General features: G+C 39.6%; 1 protein-coding gene across 1 annotated transcript in view; it reads left to right on the top strand.

Annotated features, from left to right (window-relative positions):
* The window catches only part of NCKAP5 (NCK associated protein 5), a gene marked incomplete at its 3' end in the record, with an annotated part of 395,713 nt that overhangs the window by 137,549 nt on the left and 236,406 nt on the right, over window positions 1–21,758 (top strand). Inside the window, exon 3 of the mRNA XM_080620860.1 lies at window positions 16,275–16,334. Within this exon, the coding sequence (XP_080476986.1) occupies window positions 16,275–16,334 (60 nt within the window). The remainder of the gene's footprint in view (window positions 1–16,274; window positions 16,335–21,758) is intronic.

Below are 21,758 nucleotides of genomic sequence, written 5' to 3'. Positions count from 1 at the left end.
TTTCTGCTTCACTGGAAAAAATCCTTAACATGTCTTCTAGGAAACCTCCAAATAACAGACAAAACTAATTAAGACAATATCTTAAGAAAAATATGTCAACATGGAAGTATCTTAATGTATAGAAATACACTTGTTCTTGCAGCATGGAAAGGGAGAAGCTATGCCGTTCTGCTCTGGGGACTTTCAGAATGGAAAGTGAACAATGCAAATGTCTCTTAGATGTTGATCTTCTGAGTTTGCAAAAGCTCTGAACACCTCTATAGCAATTTAGGCAATTCATAGCATATATTCTGTGTATAAAAGTACTTTCAGTTGTTTTTGCGCTCTTGTAAAATGCTGTTAAGAGCCACTGTTACAATTTTGCTAATGAGCCCTGAGTGTGGAAGAGATTACTTCTGTTGGTTTTGTCTAAGAAAGCTGTGAATTACCGGTGGATGTTTAAGTTGATGCTTATTGCAGACTGATCCTTTGAATTTAAGCAGCTGTCCTGGGTTCAGCAGCAGCAGTCAGTTTTATTTCTTCTTAGTAGCTGGTGCAGCGCTGTGGTTTTGACTTTCGGCCTGGGAAAAATATTGATAAAGCTGATGTTTTCAGTTACTGGTCAGAATGTTTATCCTGACCAAGGACTTTGTGAGTCTCATGCTCTGCCAGGGGGGAGGAGAAGCCGGGAGGAAGCAGAGACTGGACACCTGACCCAAACTAGCCAAAGAGGTATTCCATACCACAGCACGTCATGCCCAGGAGGTAGAATTGAGAGTTCGGGGAAGGGCTGGATCATGGCAGGGTGGGGGTGAGGTACCGGTTGGTGAGCGGTTGTATTCTCTTGCTTGTTATTTCCTTTATCATTATTATTATTGGTGGTAGCAGTAGTGATTTGTGTTATACCTTAGTTATTAAACTGTTCTTATCTCAACCTATGGGAGCTGCATTCTTTTGATTCTCCTCCCCGTCCCTCCAGAAGCGGAGGGAAGAAAGGTGGGGAGGGGGAAGTGGACTTCGTGATTCTGATTTACGGCCTGGGCTTAAACCACAACAGAAGCAAAAATTCAAAATGCCCATGTGTGTATTTTCTGTCAGCTGTTTTGATCTCATGGGAACTAAAGTATGGCCATATAATGACACAGGAGATTTACCTACAAAGTTTATCACCAATTTTGTATATGACCATTTGTCTTACTCTGTTAACATGGGTACTTGAAGTGTGGTTCTAGTTTTTTGATCTCTAATATCAAGGTAGCTTAAAATCAAAATTTGGATCACTTAACTGGCAAATGCGCTTTACTGGATTTATTTTCTTGCTGCAGCTTTTGACTGGAATTAAATTTTGACATAATCAATACCTTGATTTGAAAGGGACTTTTTCCTGATTCTGTAAATGAGGTAATACTTGTGGTGATGCTGCGTGAGCATTGTGTGCAACTTATATTTTGCTTCTTACTAAAGGTGATGTAGCTGACTCAGGTGATGACTATCGTAAGTCATTTCAGAGCACAGTTCATTACCCAGATTCTCTGTGCTATAAAAAATGGCAAGTGGCTTTATTCAAACATCAGATTGGATTCAAAACATGCTATTTCTTGTGGAAGCTGGAAAAATGCATGTTTGCGTAAGCGTCTTGTTGAAATTCAAAATGCTGAAAATCCTTCTATTTTAATACTTCAGACAGTTAATATTTTAGGTATTAATTAATATATATTTAATATGTTTGGAAATGCATGAATGCCAACACATCATAATCCTAACCCAGCCTCATCTTTTAAATTACTTGGTTTGTTTGCTAAAGTTGAACTTCCATTGAAGTTGATGCCATTTGAGCTTTGAGAAGCAGATCTGGCTGATGTCTTTCAGGAAAATAATTTAAAATGCGCCAAGAGGGTTTAGTTTGACTGGGGTTTCTTGAAGGTGTTTGTTTCCTTGATTTAGGTTTTAAACAAAAAAACAGCTGGTTTTTTTAGATTGTGTTTACTTGTAAAAAGATGGAAGCACACTTATTTGTATGGTTCTATGATAGGATTGTCAGTCACAGCACTAATAGTTGGAAAACTATTAAGTAACATTTCTGGCCCAACTTTGTTGAGCTGTACTAGCTGTACCTAAGTTTCATCTGATAAAGTTTTTCCAGTTAATAGTCAGAGAGTAGGTTTTAAAGGTGTTGTACTGAAGCAAGTTTAAGTCACCACAATGTGAGGGTTTTTTTAACCGAGATCAGTAAAAAACTTCAACACCACAGGTGAATCTTGTGCCTATTGTTATTCAGTCTTCTGTGTTTCATTCCTAGGCAACCACTGAGGTTGTGATTTGACTGTATCTGAACTTAAATGGCTTCATAAATACACATGAAAAGTGTCATTCCTCCACTAATACGTCTGATGTGCTCTGGATTACATTGTCAGTGCTGTTAAGTGTTAGACTGATATAATACATGGTAAAACTGTCATTGATAGCATAGTTTCTCCATCTCTGCTTGAACGTGTTGGAAAACATTTTGCATGTATTACCATATGCACCGTCCGTTGTTTAAAGTGACAACTGTAATTTCTGTATCAAAATTAATCTATGCATGCCAACCATTGTTTGGTTCAGTACAAATAACGCTCTGAGTAGCTCTCTCAGGCTGGGCTGGGGTCCCTGTAGATCTATGTCCTTTCAAAAGCAAGTCTTGTCTTCTCTTTTAGGTCTGCTAAGGCAAGGAAGCTTGAGTTTGAGGTTCCAGTTAATCATCTAACTTGTCAAAACTTGTCATCAGCCAGAGGACACTGCCTTTGACTTTTTCTAGTCTTTTTTGTAGATGGAATGATAGAAGAAACGGTTCCATGTTAGTGATAGAATTAATTTTATTGTTCCAGAGCTTCATGAGTATGAATTTGTGTATTGAGTTACTTCAAAGTGACTTTCAGCAAACAGGTTTGGTTTGGTTTGTTTTTATTGTTTCTTTCTGGCATAGTGGATGTGATTTGAGAACATTATTTTGTTTAAGGCATACTGAAGCATGTTCCTTAGCGTGGGGGAGGACTGAGGGAAGCCCAGGAAACATTTCCAAGGAAATTTACTGTGATACCACTTTAAATAAAATAAATAAATAATAAAAACTCTTATTTTTTTTTTTTAAATTAATTTTTAATTTTTAATTTGAAAATTTTTAATTTTAACTAGCCTTCCTCTTTTTTTCTCTTCACAAATCTAGTAGGTTACTGAAGCTCACAAAGAGTTTTATAGGAAAATCTGAGTTACCTTCTCTCTCCAAATCTTTGCAGTCAGTGATCAGGATCACCTTCCTGAATCTGAAAACCAAGTGGCAGTTCTTGCCAGTTGGTACATCCAAAATACATTTTATGTAGACATTTGAGAAATGCTCTTGGGAAATAATTATTTCATTTATTTTATCTGTCACTTGCTGGGAGTCCAATTGGAAGGCGCCTCCAGGGTCTGTATTGCTGCGAGTGGCATGTTTGTGCCAGTGGCTGTTTGCAGGTGGCCCAAGAACCAACTGTTGCACATCATTAAATGACCTGTGGCTCATTAAAGTACAAATCATCCGGTTTACATTTATACCAAAAGCAGATGATTTTACAAAAGGTGATCTTGGCAGTATGTCTCAAATGTCCTGTACTTTCAGAATTATGAAAATGGGTGGATATCTGAAATTATTTTCATAATTGGTTTAATATTTTTCAGCACAACTATAAATTAAAATGAATTGATGCACTAATGCTTTTAATAATAGAGATTATGGATATGCACATGTAAAATAGCTATGTTATAAATTTGGCAAATATGTCTTTCGGCATATATGCTCAGTATTAATTATTTAATTGTATGCTGCAAACCATATTTCTGACATTTTAGTAACATTTATTCCCCCTCATATTGGTTGTTTCAAAGTGTATTAAAAAAAATCTTTTATTTATCTTGTATGCATTAATTTAGTTTTTAACTCCACTCCCTTTGCTATTTTCTTGTTGGGCACCCATAGCCTCCTGTGTGTGGCTTCTAAACGCTGTATCACTGATTGGAAATTTTAAAGTACAAATGCAGAAGCTATATGGTTGTCGTGGTTTAAGCCCAGGCCATAAATTAGAACCACGCAGTCTACTTCCCCCCCGCCCCCAGAGGGATGGGGAGGAGAATCGAAAGAATGCATGCAACTCCCACGGGTTGAGATAAGAACAGTTTAATAACTAAGGTATAACACAAATCACTACTGCTACCACCAATAATAATGATAAAGGAAATAACAAGGGAAGAGAATACAACACCTCACCACCCGCTGACCGATACCAATTCCTCGCCCCCCCATCCAGCAGAATTCCAGCCCTTCCGGGGAATCTCAGTTCTACATCCTGGGCATGACGTGTTGTGGTATGGAATACCTCTTTGGCTAGTTTGGGTCAGGTGTCCTGTCCCTGCTTCCTCCCATCTTCTCCTCCCCCCTGGCGGAGCATAAGACTCACAAAGTCCTTGGTCAGGGTAAACATTCTGACCAGCAACTGAAAACATCAGCTTTATCAGTATTATTCCCAGGCCGAAAGTCAAAACCACAGTGCTGCACCAGCTACTAAGAAGGAGAAAAAATGACTGCTGCTGCTGAACCCAGGACAATGGTTTATATGTGGGTGTTTTCCCTTTTATAGGAAATATATACATATATATATACATATATATAGAATCGTAGAATCATAGAATAGTTAGAGTTAGAAAGGATGATAAACTAGTTTCACCTGTACTTTGACCCATTCTGATGATTTCTTGAGTATGAAGTACTCTGCATTACTGATCTATAATCCTAGTACCCAATGAATGCTCAGTCTGGAGGTGCACAGGTAATACCCATGGAAATCAGCGCTGCTGTTCTGCTGTAACCCAAAGGCATATATAGGATTTCACTGTTCGATTTATTTGATTTCCCATAAAATGATGTGAAAAGAAATTCTCTCATCTCTCAGGTGAGCTGGCAGATGAAAACAAAGATGGGTTGGAACGGAAAATGCTGCTTCAGGGACCTTATCCGAGTTTCATCTGCCTCTGGCCTTAAAATGGAGACAGTCCCCAGCGGAACAGTATTTCTGAGTCTTCATATATTAGTAGTATTCTTGAGGGTGCAAAATGAAATTACAAGAAAAATCAACAGAAAAAGTTTAAGCAGTAAAGAAAAGGACTCTTTCTGAACAACTCTGATGCTCTTCTGTGTTTTCCGTTTGCATGGAAGATCATTGCAGATTTGCTAACGATTTGTGCCAGGATAGTTAGGCATTGAACAATTGCATAAAATAAAAAAAAAAATAAAGGAGAGAGTAGTCCAGGGAGTGAAACAGAATAAAATCAGTTTGACTTTGTTCCTTGTCTGCAAAAAAGAGATGCTTTCTCCAAGGTATTTTAATATTCAATTAGAGCAGGACATGAGTGACATCTGGAAGGTTACAGAGTGCGCAGTTAACGCAGCTTGGAGAGAGAAAAGATAGAGTAAGTGCAGCCTGTTAAGAGCAGAAGTCCTCATGCTCTAGTTTTACTGGATGGATAAAAACATATCACAGTGTGTAACATCCTGTCCAAAACCTGAGATTACAAGTAATACCAGGAACATGTCAGGATGATCTGGGAACAGAGAAGTGGAAAACAGAGGTAAGAGATCAACAGGTAATGAAGCAAAATCAGGTATCTTCTTTGAATTGTAGGAGCAAAACTGAAAAGCTTTGTAGAGAGGAGGGAGAAAAATTTACCTATATATTCTCACAACCAGACAAGAGATGAATATATTGGGCAGAGCAGAAGGAAAGCTAGTTGTAAAGAAAGCAGTGGGATCTAAGAGTTCAGTTGAGCTTAGCGTCCAAATTGCGTTAAGCTTAGTGTTTGAGTTTTGCGTTACATCCCATTTTAGTTGGATTGTACATTTGGTCTTTATTTTTGCTTTTGTTTTCTGAAGAAATCTGCCTTTTTATTTCCATAGAAATACAAGAGGTGGTTTAGTGGTGTGTTTCTGGGATTTCTGGTTTACAGACCCAATTGCCTATATCCTTCATCACTCTTGCATATTTGTGGAGTTTCAGAAGGTGGTAATTTTCTAATAGGATGTGGAATCAGCACTTTGCATGAATGTTACCAATGGAATTTAAGAGCAATTAGGATTAGGATTAAGCAAAAATCTTCTGATACTGGTGGAAGGAATAGACACTGTAAAAAGTAATAGCAGTAGCAGTCTGCTGCCATTTCTTGCTGTTAGTTTATGTCTAAGTAATTTTGGTTATGAAAAAATATTGGCATGATTTTCAGCCTTATGTGAAACAAGGGTTCTGACTTAATTTTCATAGAGGACAATGATACGAATTTCAACTGGTACCCTCTCAGACAGCCTTAGGGGATAAGATTGAAGGAGAGAGAATTCTTTTGTGCTTTGATGCATCGGTTGGGAAAGTTACATTCCTGTTAAGGGTGATGCATTTCATGTTAATAAACAAAGATCGTTAACTGAAGACTGAAGTGCTGCCAATCCTGAATCTTTCATAAGCAATAAATTCTCATTAAAAATCCTTTAGGGAAATGCATATCCTTTCAAAAGGATTTCCACAGCACATCGTCTCCATGTGACAAATCTCCAGAGAAAATATCTATGTGAGCTACCAGTGACTGGGGATTTGTTAGCTCAACTGCCAAGTCCTGTGCAAAAAGAAGACCTTGTTTGCTTATTTCTTCTTTTGTTTTTCATTTTCCAAGGTCATCTTAAGTCCAGGCTTAGTGAAAACAAAGGAAAAATGAATTCACTTTTGCTAGAAATGGCTGAATGGGTTCAGGATTCACAGCTAGTTCTGTTTGGGTCACAGTCCAGAGAATTCTTCATGTATCAGGAGGTATCTTCTGGATTCCAAATATTTACTTAAAAAACCCTCAAAAACTAACACAAGTAAACAATGCACTAATAATAGTGTGAATCTGTATGCTGTAAGGATTTGGTACTTCAAACCATACAGAATACCCCAAACAAATGCAAGAACCTAGACTTCATCTAGTCTAGATGACGGCTTGACCCAGTTTAAAAATAAACAGCAAAACCCGAAGTAAGAAGTTAAACACTCAGAAGCTGAAAGACCCTGCTATCAGCAGTTAAACTGGGGAGCAACAAGCACACTTGCACTAATGGCAATGCAGTGCACAACCTACAACAGTAGGCTGGTTTTAAATCTAGAGTAGAGTAGAAGTGCTGAATAACATGCTGAAGAAAGGCAAGAGGTGAAAGGTACCCTTACACACAGTGGTTTCTTTTTAGTCCTTGCTCTGTCTCTTTTTTCTTGAATTTGCTTAAAAAAAAAAAAAAAATCTTCAGATGACTGTTTAGACAGAGTGGCTGTGTTCATCTCTGCTGTCGCTTTCAAGTTCACCAAGTCACAAATAAAAATCTGACTCTTTTGAAAGTGGCATCTGCTTTAGCAATGACTTCCATGTGCTGGGACTGATGTGTTGCCAGGCCCCTGTCAGCTCCACTGAACAGCCAAACGTCGCTGCCTTTGGTACTTCCAGCAATAAGAGGAGGTGTATTTGGGGATGAAGACCGAAAAAGAGCATCTTGTGGGCATGTGAAATGAGGAGTAGTAGTTGTGTGTGTTGGAAATAAGAGGAGGTAAAAGCTGTTGACTTAAACTGTTGTCTTTCTACCATGGGCCAAACTGTCATGTAGCAATGATCCTGTGCCTCTCTCATTATCCACTTTGATCCCAGCTGTGCTTTCAAGATAAACTGGGAGGCTTTTAGCAACATGTCTTACTGTCTTATTGTCCCATTTCAAGAAGTGGATCTCCTGGATGATATACTCTGACCAGAGGATCATGTGAACTAGTGGTGTACAGGACGGGAAAGGTGATAGAGTCAAATTTGCTTTCCACACTCACCTGACTGGAGAAGGTCAGAAGAGTGATGTTGCGGCTCTGAGGATGCTGTCAAAAAGCCGATAAACACTAATATTTTGGTTTGATTACAAAAGTGCAACATGTAGGCCTGGTACTGTGAAAGAAATAAATTTGGTACCATTGTAGATCATTTAGGGCTTTCATTAAGCAGATGCTTTCATTTGTGTAAGATATCTTAAAGTAGCACCTGAAAAGAAGAGCAAGCAGTCATTTTCATAGAAAAGGATGGGCATCTGTTTGCAACTCCTGTCTTTGTTATATTTTAAAGCTTCTTTTGCTGAATTAATATTCCAAATTGCCTTCTATTAGTCTTTTTCTTCTATTTTTCCTGTTTAAACACTGAGATTTTCGATGATGATAAGTCTTTGAGAACTTGGAAGCTTGCCTAATTGTAGAAATTCCCACTTGCTTATTTGCAGAAATAATGCAGCAGTAAATACAAATATTACTGTTAATGTAACATTGAAATTGATAACTCAGTCACTTACGTCAAGAATTTCCAAGCTACAACAGTGTGAATTTGTCAAATTGCTTTTGCTAGGTATTTTGTGGTGTGGATTGCAGAGCAGAGACAATGAAGTTTATGGTTAATGTAACACTTCTAATAACAAATTCTGTGAGATAGATCCTGCGCTCATTTATGTGTAGTAGTGCGTTTTAGTAGTTTCTGGGATAGATTCAATCAAAGGGTTTAAACAGGGGACAAATCTGTGCAGAATTTGGACCTAGTAAAACCGTAACTATGCTTTTTGATAAATACAGTCTTTACATAATGCATGAGCTCTTTAATTTATAATGTGAAAACCTGTACTGTAGGTGTATTTCAGAGTTCAGAACTGTAGTGCTGTTTACTTGGTGGTTTTTGACACTTTGGTGTTTGTTATTTCCTACTTGATGTTGCATTGAAGTTGATAGCCAGGTGTAACTCCCTTGCCTCTTGCAGTTTTCTTTTTTGTGTTTGAGCTGATTTTGAAAATAAATCTTTAAGTATCTGTCACTACTCTCTGCAGACATTAGAAATTATTAGGAAAATGTTATTTTTTTCCCTCAGTTTTCTGTTTCATAAAAAAAACAACCTTTACCCCATTCCCCCAGCCCCCCCCCAGTTTCTTCTTCCACCTGGAATCTCAGCCCAAAAGAAAGGCTTCAGAGGAGTATATCTGAAAAAAAAAATTGCAGCTAAATGCATTATCTCATGAATAATGGTGAGATGTTCCAGGAGATTTGTTAAATGATTGCTTGGTATAATTCGTAATGATCCTGATGATTTGGCATTGTGTCATACAGACATTAATTTTTTATCCTACAACTGAATGTGTGTGTTGCGGGGAAGAAATCACTTTTTTGCCTGTTTTTTTTTGTCTTTATGAAGAAACTGCATTGATTGTACTGGTTGATGCTGTCTCTGTCTTGTCAAGGAACTGAAAGGGGGGTTGATGGCTCTATTTATTGTCATTCTAATCATTAGCAGTTTCTGATGAAAGCTATTTAAAGGTCTCTATTTTAAAAGCTTTTGCTCTTCACTTGCTGGCTTTTCTACATTACCAGGGTTAAAAACCATCTCAAATCTCCAGAGAGTTCAAGAGACCAACATTTTGAACTTTGTGTCTATACCTCCCTATGTCTGATGCTGTGAGCCCAAATATATACAGAATTTGAGTAGCAGGCTGTGTTGTGGAGTCAACACTAATAGTGGAAGGAGGCTATTCCTTCCTTTTTAATGTTGGGTTAACATTAAAAAAATAGATATATTTGAAATGTTGTCTGAAGTAGCAGTAAATCATTAAAATGTGCAGACTTGCAGCCGTAATTTCGGTGTTGAAAACAATAAATGTCAAGTAGGTAAAAAAGATTGCCAGTGTGAGAAAAGATGTTTTCGCATTGCCACCTGTCTCTGTGCAGGTGCTTATGATAGGAAAGTTACTATGCTCAGGTGCTCAGCTGACTTCAGCTGCTGTGCTGCTGCTGAGAGTGATTTGTCGTGAAAACAATCCTGTGATCATTGCCATGGACTCCTCGTGGACACCTTTCCTTTTCTAATTTCTTTGCTATGGCTCTGCCATTAAAGAAAGAAAGCTTTTTGCTTTTATAATGAAGGCTCTGTCTCCGCTATGTTTCTCTGTTGGCCTCCTTTCTCGCCAGGATATGGGACTCAGCCCAGTGTTACCCTATGCTTTCTTCCGTGGTATTTCTTTTGTATTGGGTGTCTTGTTTGGATACTTCTGGAAAGTAACTTGATGTTCTTTTTTGAACTTCTGCTTCAGATTACATATACATTAAAATCCATTTGAAATTGGTGAGGAGCCAGCGTCTGGATATTGCTCATACCTATTTTAGAGTATAGTTAGAATTCTGTGGGGTTTTATTCCTTACTGTTAGTGTCACCTAAAGAAATCAGAGTTTAAGTAAGTTGCTACCTGTTTTGCTTGTCCGGATTTGAAAGTGTCATGTCTTATAGAAGTTTAATGTAAATTATGTTTTCTGTATGCTTATCTTTTATTACAAATAAATTAGCAATACATAGGAGCCTGTGCCTCACTGGTGGCTCATCCTATCTATTCTGCTTTTGCTTTACAGCATTAGTATTTCCATTGTAAGTAACTCCAGTCTTTGTAATTATTGTAAAAATAAATAAAGCTTCTACTTTGCTTAGCTTTAAATTTGGAATGGGTATTTTTTTGCAAGATGGCTCTTCTATTGCCAGATCTTAGTTAAACCATTGTGACTCTAAAAGGCCAGTTTCAAAAGGAACACGACGCTGACATGGATAAAGCGCCAAATGCCTCTGTTGTATGTGATCTTCAGTAGGAAGGAAGGTTGCAGCATCACTGACCACTGCAATCACAGCAGGAGCTGGAGGAGGCAAATTACTTCATTGCAGCCATTCCACCCTTGGCTTTTCCCCTGTCAGTTCTCATAAGCTCGACAGGGTCAAGCCTGGTCAGCATTTGGATGGGAAACCTCCCTGGGAAACCGGGAGTTGAAGGAAGCCAGGCTTGTGTCTTTCCACACTTGACTAGTGCCCTGCCCCTAGATCAGTTGTTAGCACCATGCTATGTTTAATCCATGTTTAATGGCTTTCAGTGGTGTTTTTTCTGGTTCATTTGGAAAACAATGCCATGGCTACAAGTGATGGTATGGGTGGGGTGGGAAATGAAGAAGAGATAATTTTGGTAGGTAATAAATCAGGGGTGGTTCCAAGGTGCAGTGGTTAGGGGCACTTTGCAAATTCACATTCTGAGTCTCTGTCATTTTTCTGTTTGCTTTTTCCATATGTGAACAAAGTATTTATTCACCTTCTGAATCTCACAGCAGCAGTGTAGAGTGGGAAAATGTAGTCTGAATTTCTCTGATCCCATTCATCAAAGAAAAGACAAGTGGAAAAACAAATTAGTAACTTGGGAGCTGTCATACCTGTTAAATGTTGTCCATATTCAGTCATTGTATAGGAAAGTAATAATTAACTTGGGAAAAGGGAAAAAGGAAAAGTTTGAAATCTTCTTGTGTCAATGTTGAAAATGCAAGAGCTGTCAGTGCACACTGCCAGGTCGTGGAGCTGCTGTGAATGATCAGGAAAGGAAAGAGTAATGTCAGGGTTTGATAGACCCCTTGTCTTCCCTGTAGATCATGGGGATTAAGGTTCACTGAACCATTAAGTTAAGTTTTGGATGATGTTAGAAAGACATTTTCTGTTCTTTTCGAGTTTTGTTTCTGCTCTTCATTAAAACAATACAATTATTTTTCTTCATTGAAACTGTGAAATTATTATTTAATCCTGAAAATATATCCTGATCCTGTATGGCTGAGGTCTTGGCAACTGGATATAATTCAGGAATCTTTATTTCATAACTTTATCCCCAAGCTATTTTAAGAAATATCTTTCTGTGTTAGATGGAGAAGCAAAGGCCTGTATCTCAGAGCTTTGGAATCTGGTAATCCAAAATAAAAATTAAAATCTTATTTCAAATATTGGGAAGTTGAAATTTGCTGACAGAATTTTTTGTTTTGTTGTATTGATGTAAAATAACATTATGAAGATGAGAACTAAGAAAAAGGGAGCCTTGCACTCATCCAGTGTAGCTTTTATTGTGTTGTTTGATCTGAGGATATCTGTTACCAGACCAGGCACAGTACCAGCATTTGTTCAATATTATGTGGTAGGTGCAGGCTTGTGGTTGCATCAACTTACCTACCTTTATCCCCATGGATTGAGAGAAGTCCAAGTAGCACTGTTTCATAGTGAACCCCTATGTGTGTGTTAGCTGTCACTGTCATATGATACAGGTTTTTTTTTGTGTGGTAGTTGAATGAGTCAAACTGATGGGGAGAATGAAGGATAAATTATACTTTAAGGACAGTTCAGAATTTGCAGCATTATTCAGCACACTTATGTTTTCCTTGGACTAAATGGGTTTTCCTCAAACTGTTGTTTTTTACAACAAGCTACTGCAAGATCTACTGGTGATATTGAGACTTGAAACGTATCTTTCTTCCATCCACACAGTGACTACTTGTGTGCTTGGTTCCATCTGGAAAGGATATAATTGAATCCTTGTTTGGCTCCTTTAATTATCTCTTTGCAAAGTCCTTGGCTGGGAATTTTGCCACTTACAATGCAAATATTCAAACTTAAGAGCATAAACTGTGCTTTCAAAGAGCGTTTTTGTAAATCTTTCATCATTTGGTGTTTTTTCAAAAGCGAACATGAGAACTCCTCAATGAACATGGTTAAATTTTTTAAATCCTCAGAGAAGAATTTGTTTTCATGGAGGTTGTTGTTGCTAATTAACTTCATTAATTAATCATGTTATAGGGATGAAACATGCTTGATTAAAAATAAAGCTGTATAGCAACAAAGTAATGCTACTGATTTCTCCTATTTAAAAGGAAAGATTAAAAAACCACGATTAACTTTGAAGCTGCATGTCAAATGTTCTTTGCATTTGAAACATCTGAAAGGCTAAAGCAGCTAAAAGCTTATTATTTTTGCAACTCAGTCATAGCAAAATGCTTATTCAGTTGTAACACCATATTAAAATCTGAAAGCTGGGAATAGTTGCTGAAGGTGCTATCTTAATCAAAACTGACTGAGATGGTGGATAGTAACCAGCGAGTTTATTTGGTTGTGCTTAGACATGAAGGCGCTTGCTCCCTCTTGTCATGTGTCTTACATGAAAAATTCCAACGCTGTAAATGGTGTTAAATGCTGTTGGCTCATAACAGGATCCTGACCACATTTCTCACCCATTATACTGGCATATGTTTGTATAGAGGTAGTGGGAATGGCTCACTGCAGGCGATGGGCCAAGTGCATCACAAATGAAGCTCCCTGGAATGGGCTCAGAGATGACTGTGGTCCATAGGCATGCTGAGCCTCTGGCCTGTGTCCTGCCTAGATGAAGGTAACCATCTGCACGGGTCTGGCTGTGAGTGCACAGATCCCTCACCTGGGGAATGGAGGCGGGAGGGAGAAGATGTGCTGGGACCTATTTGAAGTGGGAGCACAGGGTTTGCTTGCCTCAAAGGTGACTTATTTTTAGACACTGTTGGAACAGATGGCTCTTCTGTATCATCTATTGCTCTATTGCAGATTTTTTTTCTCCTGTGACAATCAAGTCTCTTTTTCATTTTCTGCCATTGAAAAGGGATTATTTTCCTAATCGCAGCAATGTTATAAACTCAGTATGAGAATCCCAGTTTTTGCTCTCCTTCATTGAGGAAATTGCTAAGGAAGCCCTTTCTGAACCTCAGAAATCCTCCAGGATCCTCACCTGGAGAGGGAAGGCCTGGTGTTGTCAGGAGGAGCCCGCTTTGTGAATGGAGCTCAAATGGGATTTACTCAGATAAAATTCCAGGATTCTAGAAATGTAGAACTGATTCCGTGCTGGAGGTAACACGAAGAGAGGAAAGTAGGAGTATTCCTCATGTAGGAGGAATAACGAAATACATCTCTCGAGACCACTGACAGGAAGTGCATGGAGGAGTGGTTTGCAGGGTTTATTTTTGTTTATTCCTCCCTCTCTCCTGCCCTTCATCTTTTCTCCTAAAATATCTTTCGGCATTTATTTTGCAATTAAAAAGTCAAAAACCCCCTCAAAGGGTATACTTGCTTTTTCCACTAAAACATATTAGGGCACTGAAGCGCTACAAAAATGCAGTGGGCTATTTCAAGCAGATGAACTAAATCCTTAAAATAGGATTAACCAATTTTATAATTTGCCTGTGATAGTATCTGAGCAGGGAAGGGGGAGAGCGGTACTTGTCTTTCAGAAGCTGTTTTAGGATACTTGGGTTCAGGCTGCACTAATGCCACTTCTCAATATTCAGTAATTTTTCACATGTGCAAAAGAGGATCTTGATATAATGCTGGAGTAACACAAATACCACTTCTACAGGACGGTGGCTGTATTGTCTTTAGGTTTTGCTGGTATTGAGTGGTTTCATCACTGTGTATGTTTACAGATCACAATATTAGCAATGCCTGGTATTGTGTGATAACCGTATTTACAGAGTGCCATCAGCCAGTTGCATGGGGAGTGTTGTGAGGGTGCACCAAGCATGTGAGGGCAGGTGACTGCTAAGGAGACTTGACTTAAATACCACATCTGCTACTGAAATGGAGGGGGAGGACTGGTTTAGTGACCCAAGCATATGTTGAGCTGTGGCAGAGTGACATGAATGCTGTCATTCCTGCATGAATTAGTCAGATGTGTGCAGGAAGGGTTACTGAGAAATGGTGTAAATGCTACGTTTCTTGCAAGATCAGGAATAAACTATTATAGAGCAATTAGCTTCTCACGCTGGATGAGAGTAACCCAGTCAGTGACAGGAGTGGTTACAGAGCCTGGGGAGATCATTGGCCACCGGGTTGTCCCTCAGCCACAGCAGGGGACCTTTGTAGGTCTCTGGGGACCATGATTTTCCAGCCCCTTTTCTGCTGTAGGAGCTGAAAGATGTGTCTGTGCACTTTCAGGACTCTCTACATCCCTGCAGTGGACAGCAGGAAGGGTTTTTGTCCTGATCTCACAATGTCTCAGGAAGGCCAGGTAGCATGGCCAGTGGAATCATGGCTGGAGCAATGATGAGCAGTGCAGGGCTGGTCCTGCTGGCCCTCAGACAGCACAGCTGCAAAAGGGCAGCCGGTGCTTGCCCACAGCCATGTCTCAGCAGGCCTGAGCCATTGGCATGCTTACGTTTACCTTATACTGAGTAGTCACTGGGGCAAAGATTTTATATATCCCAGGTACGTGCCAGGATGCTGCACTGGGATGGTTCAGGTCTTTCTTTCCAATTAGACCATGTAGAATTTCTTGGCAAAACACCAGTAAATGGAAAAATTCAAAGTTGATAATGGCTATATTCTGATTTAAAACCCCTTTTGTTGGAATTTTTCAAAGCTGATCATCTTCTGTAAATAATTTATTCATCTTCAGATTTATGTTTCATTGTGCACTGACAAATGCCTCTGACGTTTCTGCAGGGTGCTTTTCTTTCAAAAATACATATTCTTCTTTAAAAATAGCCTGCTTGAAAAAGTGTGTTTGTTTTTCTTAAATCCTTTCTAAATATGGTAGGTTACTTAAGTCCTGCTTGTTCTATGAAGTATTTTCTGCTTTGCTGAGCTTCCAGAGCAAATTCCCTTCTTCCTGTACCCTTCCTGCAGTGGTTGGTTCCTACACCACCTTCCCCTGTCTAGGTTTTGCAGCTCACAGACTTGATACTGCTACGTTTTCCCACTCCATGCACTGAAAATCTATTCCCTTTTGTATGTATATTAAGCCCTGCTTTCATTAATATCTTACAACTTTTCAGGCAAAAGTGTGTTGTGATCATCAAGTCCTTAATTCAGCAAGTTAATTGTGACTTAAATCAAGCCAAACATTTGGGTATGGATCTCTTATGAAAAAAGGCTAATTAAAGAAATATTCAGTAGTTGCAAAATGCAGCACAGTGTTTGGGAATAGAATAGATTTTTTAAATTTCATTTTTATGCCTACATTTATTGATGATCTAGCAGCCTTCTAACTGGTGTCAGTGTAGTCAAATAAAGCTGATGTGCAAGGCCGTAGGAAAATAAATCACATGATCTGATTTGCACAGTCTGTTTCCATATTGCCAGCGTGATGAGCTACTTTGTTTTTTGAATGGAGCAAATGATACTTGCATCTAGTTGATTTATTGACAGTTCTGTCAAACTGCCACAAATGAAACAGCAACAGAGCAGCTGAATATTGCAGAGAAACACCGTGAGGAGAGCATGGTCTGCTGGGAGGGTTGCCTGAGTGATGTGCAGGAATGCCGCCTCGATTGGGATGTGGTGCGTTCTCTCTGCCAGTGAAAAATGAACTGCTATTCATCTGCCTTTCTTTCCGTAGGGAGAAGCTGTCTGTGGCTCGTCTGCAGCGAGAAGTTGCACGAAGCAAGAGTGAAGGAGCAATGGTAAGCTGAAGCAACTCACTGCTTTGGAATTCTTGTCTTAACTACTTCATGCCTTAGGTATGTTTTGATTGGTGAAGGTGGTCACTGAGGCAGTAAGGCCGTCTTGGACACAATGATAGGTTGCCAGTGATGTATTCATTATCTGAGGAAACTCAAGGTTCTGTCTTGGCTTCCTTGGAAAAGCTGCAGTAGGGAAGAGCTGTTTTCTTTTCCCTGCTGCTGGTGCTTACTGGAATTGAAAGCAAGGCAAGCACGGAAAGGCAGTTTCAGATCAAAATGCAGTAGGTTTAGTTCCCTGTTAAATCTTAGCCAACCACAGAAAAATGGAGGAATACAGGCATGGAAGCTTAAAAAATTCCCTCCATCTGATAAATTTGTAAATCATGTAATGCTCCTTATAGCCTCATTTTTCATGTAGCAATTTATGAGATTAGGCTTGTGAGCAAAAGTTGAAAAGGGAGATTTTTGGTTAACTGCAAGCCTTAATTTATAGAGTGCCTTATCTCTTCAAAACAATTTTTTTTAGGAGCCAACATGTGCTGAATGTGCTTAATTACTTAATATCTAAGTAACTTTTCCCATCTGTTAAGGAGTTTGTTTGTCCCTGTCTTCAGATAAAATATCCTAGGTTTCCAAAGGATAAAGCAGATGAGTTCACAAACCTTAAAACCCAAACCAGTCCCCTTGAACATACTCATGAAACTGTTTCTCATTTGAGTGAGTTGCATAGTTGGCTGTGAACAAATCTGGTCCGACGTTTGTTTGACATGGTGGGGAGAAGCTGTAGAGGGTCTCTGGGAAGTAGACACTGTTAGCTGTGTGTTGCAAGGTCCTTAAAATCTCACCTGCCTCCAATGAATGCATTTTATAAATCATTGTTAGCTATCAATAAAATGCAGTGAGATTTGGAGGGACCTGAGTGACAGGTAGGAGCAATCAGCTCTGAAGCTATTGCTCCCACCATGGCCACAGGTGGCTCCAGCAGAGCTGGGGGTGCCTAACAGAGGGCTTTTCTGAGACGGTGGCCTTTAGGCTCTGCATGCCTTGTAGAGAAAGGGAGGACACGAGCAGCGTGTGCCAGGCACATGAGTGTGTGCGTTGCCCCGGAGCCCCAGCTGAGTGCCCAGCATAGCTATGGGAGCTGCTGCCCTCTCCCATCCCAATGCCACCCCGGTGTGCACGCCGTTGGGTCTGCAGCATGGATGGGCTGGCCACAGGAAGACTTTGAGGTGGCGCTTAAGGAGTTGGGAAGACTGGCCACTGGGTAATGTGTATGTGTTGGGGCAGAAGGCCTGGAGGAACTGAGAAACAAACTTTTATCAGGTGAAATTACAAGAGTCTGTGACTGAGATAAAAATCTTGCTGCCTCCAGGAGGAATTTTGGGGGAGGAAGAAGGGCAGAGATCAGGCATTGGATTTGCAATTGCATTTTCATTTTCAGTGTAAACAAATTTCAAAATCTGGGAAGAGCTGTTTATTTGAAATGTTTCCTTTATTTTTTAAAAAATTAGCTTTCCCTTGGAGGCGTAGAAATAATATATTGAGTGTAAAATATATTTAGTGGGATAATCCAGGACTTTATGAAATGAGCAATATTGATTAACCTTCCAGAGCTGGTAAAGGCTTTTGGTATATGCACCCTTCTTGAGATCTCATCTCATGAGAGTCAGGCACTTCTTGTACCTTTTCCTGTGCCCCATTAATCCCTTTAGCCCTGCTAACCAGAGTGTAATTTTGTATAATTTGTTGAGAGGCTGAGTGTTGTATCCTATTAGGAGCTGATAGGTAGCTCTCCAGGGGTGCAATCTTCCCCCAAGGTAAATACTAGGTAGTTTTTCCCCTCTCCCCTGTGGGGTAATTTCCACAAGTATCCTGCTACTACAGCCAAGGATAAGTGCACCCATAGAGACAATTGCTTTGAAGCTGTTGATGTATGGAAACTTCTTTGTGTCTCAGAGCTGAGAACTGGTGATTTTAATATGAAACACAGCAGACATTAATTAACATTAATGAACTTGCTTGACTGTGAGCAGTTTGAGAGCAGTAAGGGTCCAGGAGCTGGAGTGTTTGAACACAGAGGAGGCCGGGGATGAAGTAACTTCTTAGCCTGCATTCTCAGGATGTGCAGAAGGAGCCTGCAGCATATACCGGATCCATAGTCATATGCAAAGTCTTGGTGAGGGCAAACAGCCCAGCTTGGCTTTTATCAAACAGCGAGGCTTCTTCTGTAGAGCGTACCTGCAGGGTACCAAACCCCATGTCTGCTCTTTCGGTGTCCCATGGAGGGCATTTCTCATACCAGGCATGAAGTGGGGCAGAAAGCACGAGGAGCCGTGCTGCCCTGCTGCTGCCCTGCTGCTGCCCTGCCTCCCAGTAACTGTGGAAAGCATCACGCAAGCCTTTTGCAGGGTGGCACCTCATGTAATACCTGCTCTTGTTTCTTGCTTCTGAAAAAAAAAAACCGAAAATTATTTGGGTTTTGCAGTCAGAGATAGGTCATGAGGGTAAGAGTGACCACATTATGTCAACCCAGGCTCATTTTAAGGGTGACCTGTCCCTGCGTGTGCTGCCCTGCCACTGGCATGCTGGAGGGACACATGGTGTGGTGGGTTTGCCCTGGCCTTCCTGGTTCCCATTTGACACCTATGTGATCACAGTGTGAGAGAGCCATGGATACTCTTCCCTATTACCTTCCCAGCACAAGTCAAGGGGAGAAGATGCTATTTAGGATTTGCTTCCCTACATGGGAGGTCACATCAGTTAGCATTTGCTGTAACCTGCAACCAGCTGTTGCCTTTTTGCAAGTGGTGCTTGGAAGCTTGGAAGGGTAGGAAAGGCTTCCAGTGCTCGGGTTCACCCAGCATCTCAGGAACTGCTGCAGCAAGGTGGACACGTACGTAAAATCCACGTAAATACAAACCATGTGCTGTAGAAATTACTTACACTGTGGTATCTTTGCTTAAGAAATGGGTTTGTACATCTGTATAAATAATATATGTGAGTGATGATGAAATGCATGTTTATGATGAGATGTTTTCCTGAGGAGACCTCAGCTGAAGTTGAAGATCAGGCACTATGTGCTGTCTGCAATACTAGTGTGTCTGCTCCATGTCAGTCCTCATAGGAAATGGGGGTTTTAGTATGTCCCACAGTTACCTTTCTCATTACTGATTTATTGTTGGAAGTAGCGAATTACTGGAAGGTACTATAGAAGATAAAATGAAGAGTCTTAATTTCAAAATAAATGTTTATCACCAAGAATACAAATTACCTGTGATATGTTTTTTCCATATGATTGTATGGAAAATCTGCCACCTCCTATGTAGGATTGAGTGAGTATGAATTTATAATTACTTGAATTAGGAGAACCGAACAAATTCAGGATATGAATACCAGATAATTGCTTTGGTTTCTTTATTTTATGAACCACCATCAGTAAATATTGATTATCCATTATCAAAGTGCACAATTACTTACTGCCAATCCATGAATATTTCAGCAGCGTTGGGTCTAAATTGCCATTTGGCTCTTCCTGTCACTTACAGACTTTAATTTCTTAATGGGCATGTTCACAATTTTCTCAGTCATTTTTCTTTTGATTCATCAAGGATATTTTACCTTTTTGTAAAGCAAAAGAAAATGATCACTTCTTACGTGTACAGTTCTTACTGCATTTGATGGAGAGTGTGAAGGTGTCTGTGGTGACAGAGACTCCATTATTAAAATGAGCAGCTCTCAGAACAGATCACAGGTTTATTTCAAAACATAGCAAAGACTGAAAGCTGCTTTAGTCATCAAAGTATTTTTTTTTTTTAAAGTCCATTACTTTGGACCTATAGGACACAGAATGAGACTAGGAAAAGAGAAAAGTGTTCATTTTTGTGACATTGTCTTAACAGCGAGCAGTGCCAGGGTAGGAAAAATATCAGAGTAGAGCTCTTGTGGCAAGAATAAGTGTTGTGTTAGCAAAAACTAGATTAAAAGCCTAAAATGAACTGAAAGTATAAACAAGCATATCATGCGTTAATAGCTTTGAATTCATTTAATACTACACAGAAAAATGTATTTTTTTTTTTATTTGGTAACTTTATTTACGTATATGTTACACAGCTTTCTTTGTACTTCTGCATCCAAGCCCTTTAATTCTACTCTATTTTCCATTAGTTCAGTGGCCTGTAACCTACACAAAAGAAATTGTACCACTCTGACAATTTAGCTGTGAAGGTTAAAGGGAGATGATATTGCCTTTTATATCTACATGAGTTTTGCTTAGGGTGGGCCCTAGGCACTGATTTACCATGTGTCCTGCTGCGTCTTTAAGTGATGCAAAGTGATTATCAGGGGCTCTTCCTGGTACCCGTCTATTCCACACCTGCACCCTTTTGTTAAAAACCCACCATGTTAAGTGAATGTGAGGTCCCCACTGAATAGGTTTCCACCCTCTGGTAATCCTTCTGCATTAGATTGATTTATGAACGTATCAGATTCTTTGTTAGCATGTAAACCACTAATTAATTTAAAGCTCTCTGTGGAAAAATTAAAGCCCTGGTTAAGGCTTTCAACAGGCTCAGATGGTGCTAATAATGGAAAAACAAGTTATATTAATGAGTTTTGATGCCATCAGCACAATTCTTGCTTTACAAACAGTTTTTGCTGTGAAACAGTAGAGACTGCAAGTTTTAAAATAAAGAGTGGAAGAAGTAAAAAGGAAAGGCAGAAAAAAAAATTGCAGAGTCAGTAAGATATCCCATTAGCACTAGGAACTGAGTCACTTCTGCTTGTTACAACTTTCTTAAATGTAATGTTTTGATATACGTAACAGCCTCTTAAAGAACTACAGGAAGTACAAACGAGTCTTTTTTCCATGTTGAAACCAAAGCTGTGCTGTAATCAGCTTTGAAAAGATAAAGATCTCTGCCTCTTTTCCTCATCATGCGGTGCTGAACTGGAAGTTCAAATGGAGATGGACATGTTGAAGTGCAGAAGAGGTCTTGATTGAAATCATATAAAAATTAGTCTGACCATATTATGTGTTTTCCCAAACTCCTGGGTGTTTTGTATGTAATTTTAGTTGTTTGCTCTTCCACTCAGATTTAGACTTTGCATGTGGGTGCTAGTTTTGTAGTGAGAAGAAAGAGATCAGACCCTGGCTTGACAATGCTTTGTTGAGCTGAGTGAAATGAAGTTGAAAATACAAATCCAAATTTCCATCTTTTTTTTTTTTTTTTTCCTGCAGGAAGCTGAAAATGCATAGTTATAAAGGCAGCCCATGACTGTAGGGAATTGTGCTTTTCCCGCACCTCTCCTGGCTCTCAGCACTGCCAGGGCACTCAGTTTCAGGCCACCATCCTGGCTCTGTGGTCAGCGCTGCAGCTGATGTTAATACTGCCGCATTAATCAGCTAGCAGGGAGCCCTCTGAAAGG

The sequence above is a fragment of the Psittacula echo genome, assembly GCF_963264785.1.
Source record: "Psittacula echo genome assembly, chromosome: 6".
Lineage (NCBI taxonomy): Eukaryota > Metazoa > Chordata > Aves > Psittaciformes > Psittacidae > Psittacula > Psittacula echo.
The sequence above is the reverse complement of the archived record's forward strand: the minus strand, read 5'-3'. Positions and strand labels throughout refer to the sequence as shown.